Source organism: Amphiprion ocellaris, chromosome 11 (genome assembly GCF_022539595.1).
Source record: "Amphiprion ocellaris isolate individual 3 ecotype Okinawa chromosome 11, ASM2253959v1, whole genome shotgun sequence".
In the NCBI taxonomy this organism is placed as follows: Eukaryota; Metazoa; Chordata; class Actinopteri; family Pomacentridae; genus Amphiprion; species Amphiprion ocellaris.
In genome coordinates this window covers 11,188,320-11,203,333 of record NC_072776.1, presented here as the reverse complement: position 1 = coordinate 11,203,333, position 15,014 = coordinate 11,188,320, and the positions used below count along the sequence as shown (strand labels likewise).

Here is a 15,014-nt window from a genome sequence, read left to right as displayed (position 1 = left end):
TGACTGATACAGTGTGGCGTTCTTTAAAACCTTTTGTATGATGAGATCTGCCGTCAGTTATCAGTAAAGTACTTTAGGATTTATGTTCCAGTTAAAACTCTCATCTTTAACTTTTTCGTTTGCAAATGTTTCTCAAAGCATTCACTTACAAGCAGTACAGATGTGCGACAGCTGCTTTGGAAATGAAATGTGAGTTTGGCAGCATGCAGTGAAGCTGGAGAGCGTTGAAACCCCACATTTCACAGAGAGGGCTTGGTCATCCAGCACAGAAAATTACACAATTTTCCCCCTTGTCATCTTCATTCTGTTGCTGTCTGGAGATGTTGAGTTTCTCATGCTTTGTCAGTGTCTCTGACAATGTTTGATCCTCACATAATTGTCTTGTTGATGATTATTGCTATTGTATTCCTTTTGATGACACTTGTGCAAGTGTGTTGTCACGTTGCGCTGACTGCTTGTTTAAAAACCTTTTGCTGGTGGGGTATAAAACCTCAATGTAGCTGGCATAATGATGGGTTGCGACTGCTGTAGCTATATGTGATGTGTTGCCTGTCTTGATAGCAGGTTGTACAAACTGCCATTTTTACTGCACATGTTTCACCAGTTTATATGAGATTGCAACTGACTTTTTATCATTCATGTGTCTGATTCATAATCATGCTGTTGTGGATCAGTTACACCATGTGATATTTATGGCACGTGTTGCCTCTGCGTCAAATTGCAGCAATCCTTTAATTACTGTGGGATTTACTAATGAGTCAAATTTAGGCTTGTGTGTGTGTGTGTGTGTTCATCAGGGTGGTCTGCCATCAGGTGTTGGTGAAAATCTGCCCAGCCCTCCTCAACAGCACCCCATTAATAAAACAGATGCACAGATAGTGTGGTTGTAGACATGGGGTAACCTGACCCCAGTGAGCCGAGTGCCTGTCACAGCTCATTAGCATTGGGATGAAATGAAGGCTGGTCGAAGTGGTTCTTTGCTTTAGTTGGAGCCTCACCAAGCAGGAAGCCCACAGTTCAGTGCACCCACAGCGACTCAGCAAACCACCCAACCACCCAGGCCAAAGGCTGTCTTCCATCCAAACACAACAAAGCACCAGCCTAGGACTAACGTAATGGTTTACCCTCCTTTAGTTTGAGGTTGCCACCATCTACGACATGCAGCAGAGCTTCTGTGTGTAATACAGTAAAGCTGCTGGAGGTTTTCTGTCACTTACTGTCACCGTCTACTCTGGTGTCAGATTGTATTTTAATGTGTTTAGGGAAGGAAAGTGGGTACGAAATCTAGTCATCTGGTTAGCAGCCAGATTGAGCCAATAGAGCCCTCCTGACTCCCAATTCCCTGCAGTCAGCACAGCAGCGATCAGTCGGCTCACAGCTCCTCCTGAATACTAATTCAATTTCCTGCTCGCTCTTGTAGAAGAGTCTGTGTGGGCTACAACCTGCAATTCTACCAGATACAACTTCACCATTGTGCTTGAAATTGATTTTTGTGCATCTAGAGACAAGAGAGCTGTGCACTTATATCAGGATTTCAATTCATTTTGCAGGTTTATTGGTGTTGCTGTGAAAGAAATCGGTTCTGTTTAGAAAAGCAAAGAGATGTAGGGACAGAAAATAACATAATGAGCCTAATGGAATAGTCAGTTGGCACAGAAATCTGCAAACTAGTAGTCATTTACACAATTCTGTTATCTTTATTTTACACTGAAAAAAGAGAATTGTTGGACTACCTTAAATGAATTCCCTCAGTTGGTAACGTACGATTGAATTAAGTTTATTCAAATTAGGGTAAAAAGTAATATTAATAGATGAGCATTTCTGCAACTTAATTTTAAGTAACATCAACTTGAAGATCCTAACTTAAGTATTTACTAAAAGGATTTTCTCATTAATCTCACCGGGCTTTCCTTTTCTTTCTTTGTAATTCTATTTGAATAAAATAGCTATTGAGTAGTTGCAGAAATTTTGAATAAACAAGCACTTTATCTGAATTTTGGTGACCTGTTTAAAGGGACAAAATGTAATTTCAAGAAGACAGAATCCTCAAAAGTAAACTGCCTTCACCAAAACAGAAACGGATAAGAAACTGTTCTTTAATTCCACTACAGCTCAAATGCACTTTTTACATTGTAGTCTTCCTGTCTGTAGCTGTTCGTAAAATACAAAGGTCTATATAAGCCCCATGAGAAGCTCTATACACTGATTTTCTCTTATAAATGAACTCTTTCAAAGTTAAAATAATTATATAGGTCTGTACCATTCCCATATTTTAATACACAGCATTTAAAAATAAAACATCACTCACAAGCAACTCCAGCACAACAACACAAGCTCTAAAGCCAGTTTGGGATCAGACTACTCAATCAATTACTTGTTCATGGAAATAGGTCCAATCTCAGGATACACCTCATCCATCTTCCTCTCACCCCCCCTCTGAGCTGGAAAAAATGGAAACTGAGTGCTGAACACACTCTGATAGATGATCTCGACTGAGGACGGAAAAAGAACCCCAAGCTAAGCGCTGCATTCTAGCTGTATTTCCCCCCCCCTTTTTTTTTTTTTTTTTTTTTTACCTTTTTCTCATAGCAGTGGAAAACTTTCTCCCCAAACCATTTTTTACAAGTTTTATGTCTGAAAGCTGCACATGAAACACTTGGCCTTGATTTGACAGCTTTTGTCTGCACACATCTATACCATTTTCATGTTTTTTTTCAGTCTCTACATCTCTTTTGCCTGTGAGAAATAGTTATCTAACCAATCTCCTGCAGGGAGACAGTTTTTTGTTGCTAATCTTCTGTGCTTTCTGTACTGCAGGCAGTACGATTAAGAGCTGGTTAGCTGTTTGGAGCTTTTCTAAATCATACGAGGGCGGGGTGAACCATGCTTGTGTTGGACAGAGCAACATTTTGGACGACTGCAGAGGTGTCAGTACATGAAGCAGATGTTGATAAAGTAAAGCAGGATAAAGGAAGACGGAGTTGTGCAACAGTTTCTGCATGATTGAGGCTTATTTTCAGGCAGGGAGAGTTCACCAACACATGGGTCGCATTAGATTTGTTTGACACACTCCTCTCAGGAAATCACGCACTGAACATCGTCAAAGAGGTATATCTTTTTTTTTTGATTGCACTCAGGTGAATGAGAAAATACTTTCAATATATAATGCTGACAGATCATCCTCTTATAGTGTTTACACTCTTATTCTCTGTCCTGACATAATTGGACGTTTGTTTAGTCTTTATCTTGCCTGCCGTCCTCTCAGATTCAAAGTAGTAACCCGTAGATCCTTTTTTGCATCAGTGTCGCAACCGAACTCTCATTAAGGAGGAACCTCTTTGTCCAAGATGTGATGATATTTTTTGATTTTCCTCTTTAGTGACTTCTCCTCTCTGCCACATTTCTGGTAACTATACAGAAGTCAGAAGTTTTAACAATAAGCCATGTGAAGAGTGGAAAGCCTGACTTTTTAATTCTGGGCTGACGGAGCAAATCTCATCGTGGAATGCAAATTAATATTATTTTGTGTTCTACTGAACAACTGTTTCCACTAAGCAAAGCATTCAAATCTTTCCAGTGTCTGCGGTGGAGCTTTACAAGTGTCTCTCGGTGCTGAAATAGTCGGAAAGCAAATGATTGACAGTCACATTTGCTTTTATTATTTAACAACTTGCTTTTGTGCACTGCATGTCCAGTCCTCTAACAGCCTTAAACAGCTTTGCTCTGAAATGCATCTCTGATTTATTGACCTGGTATTTGCCCTCTGGATCATCTGGCCTGCTGGTTCCTCCCAGGTCACAGTTTCTGTGACAAAGGCTGATCAGGCTTTTGCTATTGGAGCCCCACACCATTAAACCCTCTGCCAACTGACCTCTGAAGCCTCCAGCTTCTTTTAAATATTCCTTAAACTCTACTTTTCATGTAATCTTTTTAAGCTCTTTAATATATATTTTATTTACACATTTTTATTCTTACTTATTCTTCGCTTTTTTATGTATTTGATTCCTTTGTGCTCATGTCCCTTTTCTTTATTCTTATTTTATCTGCCTAGCCTGGTTTAATTTTAAAATTTTGCTTCTGAGTTTGTAACATGGTTCAGAAAAGAATCTGTCTCTTACCTACTTAAATTTTTGGTCTCCCTCTCAGCTCATTTGTAATGTCACGATTAAGAAATGAGTTGCTGGGCCTGTGCTGATTCTCACTGTCTCCACTTGTTCTCTGTTTGTCTTTGTTGTCAATTATTGGAGAAATACCCCAAAAGTCTAAAAAATAGATACAAAGAAACAGACAAAGGGTTAGTCTAGTTTCCTGGTTACCCTGGCCAAGGGTGAATCCAGAGCATATGTGAGCAAACTGCCATTTGTTTATGAATGATCAACATACTGTAATTTGTAGAAAAAAATAGACCTTTTTTGCATAAAATTTACATTCTTTTTGCTGGCCCTTCCATTGCAACATCATGCACACTTTAGCTAATGTGACCCACACAGAGAGAGCAGATCCCACTGAAGGTTCTCCTAATTTTTAGTCTCTAGATACGTCTTTCTGGGTGCTGTAGATACCTCGTTATTGTGAGTGGAACTGATGTGTGTTGCTAGTGGTATAAGGTAATATATCAATTCTATCTCAAAGCGATGGAAAAAGTAACTTCCATCTTACCAATAATGATATATAATTCTCTTAGATAACCTTGCCTGCTGTGTTTGGGCTTTATAATGATATTTCATTATCCACACCTAATTAACTTTGACCTTTTTCTCTCTTTCAGAACTCGATGAATCTTCCTCCAGACAAAGCGCGGCTGTTGCGGCAGTATGACAATGAGAAGAAATGGGAACTAATCTGCGATCAGGTGGGCATCAGTCACCCATCTTTACGATATGATCTGCTGAAGATGCTCTGCAAGTCAGACTGAATTAATTGTTGCTACTTAATTACCAAACAGTGAAAACACAACGATCAATCAACTTTCTTTGCAGTCTAACACAGTAAACAGTGATCTTATATGTGCTGTCTGAACTATCTGCTGAATCCTGGACTGTGTCATGACCACAGCACCTATGCTCCACTGCCCTGCCTTCATCCTGTAAGCCTTTCCCCATCTTTACACATTGCCCTGGCTTCCCTGGTCAAGTGGGTTAAGTGGCACAGCGGGGAGCACACATCAGTAAGCCAGTTAAAAAACTCAGCCTGTGATTGGCGTCAGTGCTGCATGTAGGAAATAGCAGAGGGTGCACGTTGTGCAGCGAGCTGTGGTCTGAACGCTCCACTCAACCCGCATCCTCCGTGCCAAAGAGTTTTTCTGCCTCTTTGAGCAGAGTAGAAAAGCGGAGACTAGATCAAGACCACCACCCTCTCAAACTGTATTGATAGCTACTGACCCTGAAGGGAACTGTGCCAGAGGGAGCCCACCAGGCTGCTGACCAGCAGTCAGAGATCCTCTCGGAGTGCACTCCAGACTGTCAGACTAGCAGTGAAAATAGCTGGTTTCATTGTCAGTGAAGCAGTTTCCAGAAGTGTTGCCCAGTGATTCTGCTGACAAGCTTTTTGGCTTTTTGGCTTTTTGATACTTAAGAAGTCAGCAACCGTCAAGTAAACTCTGTCCATTGTGTTATCCGTGTTCAAAATAACTGTTAAATCCTATACTTCAAGTTTCTCACGTTTAGCGTTGTACTGTAAGTCCTTTCCTTGCCGATGAGTTGATGTTCATGCTGTAGGACGACGGCTTTTCTTTCAAACATCAAAGAACACTGCTAAACTAGTTTCCTGAAGTCTTCATTCCTCTCTTGTTTTCACAACAAGACAGCAGAGGCAGCTCTGGGAATAAAGTATTTTCTGTGTCGTAGCTACAGTGAATCTTTTAATGTAACCATGGCAACAGTGATGGAGGGAGGCAGAGAGGCAGAGACGACAGGTACATCCTCGTTGCAAAAAAAAAGTCCCACCAGCCCCACAAGAGGTTGAAATATTAAACATTTTTCCTGTGATTGTGAGGATTTATGAAATATGAAGGATGCTCTTGATGTGAACACAAGGTCAGAACATCCAGAGTACAAAGAGGAATGATTATGATGAAGGCATCACTGTCACTTTGTTCATTTAGACCATTTATTTTATGTGCTCGAAAGCATCCAAAATATGTCTGTTGACTGCAAACAACTGCTTCCATAGGTTCATTTTATCAGATTCTTACTCTGAAGTCTGCTCAGAATTTAATTTAAACCTTCCTCCCTAGACAAACTGCCACAAAACAGGTTGGAACCCGTTTCTATATGCTCCTAAAAACCAGACATGTGCTCTCTGTAATATAGTCTCTTCATGCATTTACGATGCGTTTCCATTCCTCACATTTCTTTGCATGCAACAGGATATATACGGCACTTGTCAACTCATGTATTATTTTGCGGACTCACAGAAATTTCTCTGGCAATGAAACCCTCACACAGAGTTGAGCTGTTTGACTGCGTGTTGCTGTCAGCTGAGAGCCGGCTCTCTTTCCTGACGCCGCTCTCGTCTTTCCTGTTTTCGTGAGACAGTGATAAATGCGACGCTGCTGATCTGATCTCAGTATCTGTGTGCAGAGGGTGGACACATTTACAGGATGTGATCCACTACAGCAGCATTATAATAAATGCTGCCTTGAAGACACTGATAATTAAATCTAGTTAGCACAAAAGCAGGTATTGTACCTCTTTCTGGAAACCTATGAGTCTAGTCAAGGATGTGTAAATAGGATTGTCCTACACATGTGCATTCTTTTAGATTTCCAGCAAGTTGTCCCCACCTCAGATGAATTCAGCACCTCAGTTGTGGAGCTTGTGGGGTTTTTTGAATACACCTGGCTGGTCATTGGTGGGAAGCAGTTGAGGGATCATGTCCTTTTTACTGCACTCTCAAGTCCTGCTAGATGGTTGGAGCACTTGGAAAGTGTAGGGTTGACATAGAAATTATAGTAAACCTCTTTTTTTTTTTTTTTTTTTGCTGGCAAGTGAACAAAAGATGTTTGCCAAAGGTGTCTGTCTGCATCAAAGACTTTTGGGTAAATAAAACACAGACATTAAACTTTTTTAGCGGTTAGCTGCTAAACAACCACATGTTGTTTATAGTTAATAGATGACAACCAAAGCAACGGCCACGATCATTAAATGCATAGTTTTTGCCATGTGAAAAAGCATCAGTGGAGGTGTTCTTTCTTTCAGGTATAATAAACATATAGAAATATCACTGACATAAAACCATGTAGCTACTTTGTGGTGTGTAAATGCACGGCCATCCCTGAGCTGATTAATACATGTGTGACTTACTAATGTACTTACTGGGTTTAAGAGCACATGCTTTGTATGAGGAACAAATCAAATGACTAACACACAGGGACAGATTATCATAGATGTCCATCTGAGATCCTGGCATACTTTGGTATGCATTGAAAATTAAAGATTTATGGTACACAACAGACAAAGAGACTGAATGTGAACCTTTATATGAAGGCTGGACAATCAGTTGTTCTTGATTGCTGACAAAGTAAAAAATATGTCTTTAATATCTTTATCTATATTGTATGAAGAATAAATTTCCTCACTGATATGCCCTGCGGTCTCACACTCCCTGATGCTGTGTGCTAAATCACTCAACAGAACCATTCTCGTTGCTGTGGTTTGCTGCTCAGCCTGATCCAAATGCTGTTTCCCGCTCAACACACTGATCCAAATCCAGCACTAATCTCTTGTATTTATATTTAGAGCACAATAATGTGGCCTAAAACCTGTTGCTGGTTGAACCTAGGACATGTACATGCACATCCACACAGGTTTGGTGACAATTCCCCAACAGATTATACTTTGTGGCGAATTACACCTAATCAAAGTTGCCAGACCGATCATTTATGACCTCCTGAGATTTGTTCTAAAATGGGTAGTTAAACTCAATTTGCTAACAAACAAACCACGTGACATCTTATCAAGGTTTGTTGTGTCCAGAACATGTTCTGACTGCTTTAAAGTGGAACATAATCTGGGGTTCCCATCCATTGAAGGGTGACTCATGATTCTGTGATTTACTCAAAGACTTTTCTGCTTTAATCTGATAGCTTTAGTGTCAGCAGCACTTTACTGTACACTGGAGGTGTGTTCAGACTTGTGAGGAAGTGAGTTGTTTTTCATTAGGTCATGTGTGGTCATCCGATTCATTTTATTGGAAATGTAACTTCTGTTCTAGTTCCTAGAAAAGTTTACGAATGTTCAACATCTGCTCTGTGCTCTCATCCTCTTCTTTCTCTCGTCTTGTTTCCTTTTCTTCTGCTCATCTCACTGTTTTGTTTCCCGCCTTTTTTTTTTGACAGGAACGATTCCAAGTGAAAAACCCGCCTCACACGTACCTCCAAAAGCTGAGGAGTTATCTAGACCCAGCAGTCACTAGAAAGGTGAGTGCCCTCGCTAACATGCTATCCTGTTCCACTGCTCTGGCTGGTTCCAGTGTTGCAGCTCTTCCTTCCCCTCTGACCCTCTGCCTTTAGTCCAGGATGTCCCTACAGCTGAGGAAAGATTGCACTCGGGGCTTCTGGAGGAGACAGCTTGGGAACTTTAGTTGCAAAACAGTGCGGCTCTGTGAGAAAGGAGACAGTTGTTTATCTGGAACGCCCAGGTTGGAGAAACCTCTGGCCAGTCCCTAAGTAGGGCTGTTCTGTGGTTTGACAGCATGCTCGCAACTCGGAATAGTAGTGCAGACAGACTAATTGCTGCATTGACATTGCATTGCAGCATAGCAGGAGCTGACGCAAGATATCAGAAGTGTCTTAGCTATATGATAAAAAAGCGCCTTATGTCATCCGAGCCGCCAGTTCTGGCTGTTTCCTCGGCTGCTTGGAAAAGGGCGCAGGAGGGAGAAAGAGGAGGGGCTCAGTGAAGACAAGCATCAGCCAGCTATCAGACGTTTGCCAAAATGAAGTCTTTTTGGCCCGTGTGAGAGAGCTTTGGGGGGAATGCTGGGAGACCGGCCTCTGTGATAAACAAATTAACCAACGGACTCTGCCAGAATAACAACAAATCGCTGAATAATTTAATTTGCACTGACTGGAGTTTAAATTTTGAATCACAATGAGTGGGATAGAGCAGCTTGAACAAAGCTGTGGCTACTATGCTTAAAAAGGGGGAAACAGTTTCTTTAGTGCAAAAAAAACAAAACCACGGTATACAGTCCGTGTTGTGTATGATGCAAACAAAACCTGCATTATTGATGTCAGGGAGTAAACCCCAGTGGTGCTTACTTTGCTAGGAATTGCTAGGGAGTATCTTAGCAAATTTGAAATGAAAAAATTCTAAAAAATATACATAAATTAACAGATTAAAGAAGTGTATTCACATGTTGTGTCCGGCAAAACACCTGGACACCATTTATTGTGTTATAACGGTGAGCAGAAAAGTTAAAGCTTTAACCAAAAGTAATGCATTCATGGTTGAAATTTTTTCATTAATGGTACTAAGTATCGGAGTTTAAAACAACCTTAAGCTAACACATTTGGAACATGGCAGATGGTGTTGATAAAGGGCTGTTTGGGTTCATCTGATAGGCCTGTGGGACAATCACCTGTCTGAGGGACTGCTGCACCCCCCATGGTCCTGACGCCTAATGTAATGAGAGATAACACACATTGGAGATCTGATAAAGGCAGGAAGTTAGAGGAGGGTGACGCAGGTTAAAGCAGACGTCTTAGACATAACATTGTAAAGGTTAAAGAGCATCTTGCGTAAGAGTAGCCTCGGCGTTGGAAGATTGTTGACGGCAAGAGTGAATCATCTTTCAGTCGGTATCCGACTCTGACCAAATATGAAACAGATTGTGAAAGTAAAGGGTGTTAAAGGGCTTTTGCGAAACACATTTAGCACAGAGCTGCCTTATGGGAACTAGTCAGTAGCCATCAGGGCATATGTTTGGTTGGGATTGTTGGTAAGCAAACATATTTGTTTTTTTCCTGAGATTTAGATGGGGAGATTAATACCACCCTTATATCAGTCAGTTAAATAAAAGGCTAAAGCCAGCAGCTCCGTAACCATCACCACCCCGGCTCTGTCCGAAGGTATCAAAATCCGCCTAGCAGCACTTGTAAAGCTCACTAATTAACTTGTTATATCCGCACTAATGCTGAAGTGTAAGAAAACGACAAGTTGAATCAGCGTTAGATGTGCTGGTAGGTGGAATGGTAAGCTATGCTAAGCTGTCCACCTCCTGACTGCAGCTTCGTGGTTGGCGTACAGACCTGCTTCTACTGGAGCTCTCTGAAAAAAGTGAGTAAGCATATTTGACAAGACGTAAGAGAGCGACCGTGTTTAAAGTTCCCTGGGTGTAAACATTCAACACAGCCGTGGCTGGCGGATCTCATCCAGATGAGACTAATGTTTGTTTGGCAGATCTGATCTAAGTCACATCCTTCCTTCTTTTTCTTTATTGAACTCATCTGTGGCCACAAGACTAACTGATTGTTTGGTCTATGTTAAACCAACCTCTGAGTGACCTGCCCAAACCTCTCACTTTATTTGTTTAGCACCCGTTTAGCCCTATGAACTGAGTCGACCATGTGGGTTTCTGTAAAATCTGCCTGCCTATTCTTCGCCTTGATCAAAAACGTGGAGCGGACAGGCGCACAAGAATTGAATGAAAATGTGAAGTGAGGAGGGCAGATGGAGAAGGAGGGATGAAGAAATACTGAATAATAAAGAGCGGGGTAGAGGGGGAGAAAGAGATGTACAGAGAACGAGAAAGAGAGACAAAAACGAAGCACAAGGGAGCACGGAGGAAAAGAAAGAGTTATGGGCTTCTTTCTACATTCCTGCTCCATCCCCCTTTTCTTCAAACTCAAACAATTGCCACTTTGTGCCACTGTGAGAGAGCTGGAGGTCATTGCCTCTGCTTTCCATAGGCAGGCTCCGGTGCATTCCTCTGGGCAGCTCCCAGCCAATCGGCAGCCAAGGAGGAAGAGTTCCAGTCCAACTAGTCCCCAAGAATGTATCAGCCATTGATTTGTTTCCAGGATGACCCTCCTGAGCTCACACTTCCAAAAATCTCTCTCTCTTTTCTTTCCTCCCCTCTCCTGCACACTCAGTGCTGTCTCCCTGCTCTTACTTTCCCCTTTCAGCGCTCCCTCCTCGTCTCCTCGTTTTTTCTCCCTCACGCCGTCCTCACCCCCTCTCCCCCGCTGTCGGCTCCTCTCTCTTCCTGCTCGCTCTGCGTTGCAGCTGGTAGCACTTAAAGTGTGGAGTGTGGGGAGTTTTGGTGGGGGCTGTGGGAGCCTGCGCAGTGCCCCGAAATATGCTCCGCTCTCCACACAAGCACACACATGACTCCTCCCTAATAAAAACACTCTGTTTCTCATCTCCTCATGTTCCAAGCACGCCGCCCAAGCCCAAAGACACAGACTGGAGAGACCCTAGCTATGGGAACGGCCCTCTCTTCTCTGTGGATGTTAATAATAGGTTAACACAGGGCTGAGCTCCGTTTCCTCCCTGATACTAACACATCATGGAAAGTGACCAACCCCTCCAACCCTGGGTGGATTCTTCTCTTCTCTCCTCTCCTCTCCTCTCCTCTCCTCTCCTCTCCTCTCCTCTCCTCTCCTCTCCTCTCACAAAATATAGAAAGCTCTTTCATGAAAGTGTATTGTTTTTTTTTTTTAATGCATTTTTATCTTCGGATTAATCTGCCATGAAAAGAATCATTACCTATTCTCTGGCATAAAAGCATAGTTCAGTACAGTATACAGTAAAAATGTCTTCATTTATCCTGTTCTGTTTGAGCAATGGTCTAAAACCCAATTATATTACATTTACAGCAATATAAAACCACAAAAGTCTGTGAGGCTGGAAATAGAAAATTGCTGACGTTTGTGTTTTTTTTTTTTAATTACTCACAGGATTTATTGATTATATAAAGAGCTGCTCATAACTTTTCTGTCAGAAATCAATTAATGACTCATTTTTGTGGCTGTAAATGTGTTAGGTTGGCCTGTAGCTAATTATTTAAATCCAGTGAAAAAGGGATTGTTGAAAGTGTTTAATATTGTCGTTGTTTCCTTGAAGCTTTTTAGAATATTTACTATAATTTAGATTTTTAAGATTTATATAGTAAGCAGCAGTGGTTGACTGTTACGGTTTGTCAGGGCCAATAATGACTTTGATTTTGAGCTGGTAAAATTGCAGTAAAAACTTTAATCCTGGTGTCAACATGTAGAACACCACAAACTCCAACACAAATCTCTCTTGCATGTTTAATCAAAAGTGAACTTTTCGGCATTTATCTGTCAGTGTTGAAAGGCTATTAATTGTACAACAGTGCTTTGGGCGGGGCGGTAGTCCAAACCACAGGCTGGTGACGATAGATGGAGAGAAGCAGCTGCAATAGAGCCAAAGTAGCACATTTTTAGAGGGAGCTGGTGAAAAAAATACTGATAATTGTGAAAGTTCTGAATGTTGAATCCAATAACTTTGCAACAACTAATGAGTACATTCACTAATAAGACAACAACTAGTACTATTCACCTTTGACACACTATAATATTTCACTGCAAAAACTCAAAATCTTACCAAGTCTATTTGTCTTATTTTTAGTCAAAATGTCTCATCCCACTTGATTTAAGATAAATTCACTTCACAAAGGACATTTCAGCAAGATGGAGGGACTTGTTTTAAGACAACGCATCTTAAATATCTTGTTATGTCAATCTTGAAATTATCTTGTTTTGAGTTGAATTTTACAAGAAAACTCAAAATAAGTTTAACCCTCGTGTTGTGCTGCGGGTCAAATTGACTCGTTTTAAAGATTGAAAATGTGAAAAAAAAAAAAAAAATTCACAGAGAAACTTCTGATGTCCACATTTTCAACATTTTTGGGAAATCTTTGAACATTTTTTGGTGGAAAAAAAGAAATGTTAAAAATGTTTCTATAGAACATTCACATAAAAATCAACCAAAATCCAGCGAAATTCGCTGGATTTTGGTTGATTTTTTCTGAATGTTCTTTAGAAAATATTAGAAGTTTTGCTGATATATATTTAATCACTTTAGATATTTTTAGAATTTTTTGGGAAAATTTTTACAAATTTTTAAAAAATATTTACAAGAACTTTTTTTTAAATAAGACTTTTAAGGGAAACTTTTAAGAAATTATTGGAGTTTTCTTCCTGAAGGTTTTTCAGAAATTTGGGGAATTTTTTGCTGATTTTTTGGACTTTTTTCAGACAAGGAAACAATATTTTTTGGTGGCCGTAAATGAAGACAGCAGGAGGGTTAATACATCTCAAATTAGGAGGTTATATGAAAGTGAAAATCTATTTTTGAGTGGAAAAACTGCTTCTTTTTTTTTTAAAAAGAATATCTGGCTTATTTTAAGACACCTAAGCTTGACAATTCTGGTAAAAATAGAGCTTAAAATAAGTTTTCTCAGCTAATTCTAAGATCTCAATATTCTAAATATCATATCTTATTTCAAGAAATCTTACCAAGCCATTTTTCACTTGTTCTATTGGAAGATTTTTTTCCACCTATTTTAAGGTAAAAGTTCCTTGAAATAAGTTTTTTTTCTTGTTTTGAGAGGGGCATTTTTTCCAGTGTTCCAACTGTAGGGATGGTGATGTGTTTTGAGTTTAGTCTCCTCTCCTCTCCTCTCCTCTCCTCTCCTCTCCTCTCCTCTCCTCCCCTCTCCTCCCCTCTCCTCCTCTGATGTAACAGTCTCACTCCCTCTCATCGGGGATTTCATCCTCCTGTCACACTGTGAGGCTGTTTGATCACCACTGGTCATTCACTTTGCTTGTTTTGTTCCTGCGGTTGTATAACAGCCTGACGGGCCTTTTTGTTTTTGGTTCTGCAGATAACCTCCCGTCAGGGGATGAAAGCACAGAGGAACCCGCTTCATGTTCCCTCATCTGCTGCTTTTTGTTTCATTCACCAGTTAGTTCATAACTTCATGTGTGCCGCTCACTCACATCTTTCTTGTAGCTGTAGCCACAGTAACAAGACCAAGAATTTCTCTATGTGTGTGTGTGTGTGTACAGTTGTGTTTATGTAGCTGCTGGATGTCCTGGTTGGGAGTGAGAGGTAACCAATCAGGTGACTTGATTTTATCATGGTGCTTGCAGGAGGGATTACAGCTATTTACAGAACCAACATGAGCAAACAGCAGCAACATGAGCAGATACAAAAACTACTGCTTTTTCACAGTTTCCAGTGAGTCAGCTAGTCCTCTCTTTCAGCCTATTTAATGGTTACTGGAAAATAAAAGAGCCATTTGAAAATCTCATGAACAACTCATTCCCGTCTTTTATTATTTTTATTTTATCAGTGCACAGCCTGACTTTGTCTACATCTAAATGTCACCGCGGCTGCTGCTACGTCTGTTCGCCTGACCTCTCTGTCAGAAAATGTTTTCTCCAGCCAAAACATCTCTGTGCTACCGCATGTTGATTTACAGAGGTATGATGAAATTTAACCTCCCTCCCTTTCTTTCCTTCCTCAGAAATTCAGACGGAGGGTACAGGAGTCCACCCAAGTCCTGAGAGAACTGGAAATTTCGTTACGGACCAATCATATAGGGTGAGTCACTGCGTGAAGGATGTGTAGTGTTGCATGTCCTGGACTTATATTAGATTCAAGGGGGAAAAGTCTGGCATTCCAGACACGCAGACTAACCACCACCATCCCCCAGTCCTATCTACACTCTGACCTAATATTACACCGAAATCCATGTGGCAAGGAAGAAAAGATGAATCGATTGATTGTTCTGGGCAGCTGACACATGAACAGCCTCTGGAAGGAAAACACATTTTTTTCTTGCAGTCGTTCGGCTGCACAGCGTTTCAGTCTGCCATCCTGCAGAGATACTAATACGGATATTACCAAACGGATCAGGATTTCACAACAGTTTGAAACACTGGTGTATTCTTCCATCAGTAATTTCTGGTATTCCAGGATTACGTGCCTCAACCTGCTGCAGCTGATATTGATTCACTGCTGTACAGTGAGCCTCGAGGA

At 40.9% G+C, this 15,014-nt stretch overlaps 1 protein-coding gene across 7 annotated transcripts in view; it reads left to right on the top strand.

The window, feature by feature from the left end:
* Positions 1 to 15,014, top strand: part of fmnl2a (formin-like 2a) — a 54,241-nt gene that overhangs the window by 10,668 nt on the left and 28,559 nt on the right. For all 7 annotated transcript variants that reach the window (XM_023277402.3, XM_023277403.3, XM_055015108.1 and 4 more), the window contains exons 2-4: positions 4,769 to 4,852; positions 8,339 to 8,419; positions 14,500 to 14,576. In XM_023277402.3, the coding sequence (XP_023133170.2) occupies positions 4,769 to 4,852; positions 8,339 to 8,419; positions 14,500 to 14,576 (242 nt within the window). The remainder of the gene's footprint in view (positions 1 to 4,768; positions 4,853 to 8,338; positions 8,420 to 14,499; positions 14,577 to 15,014) is intronic.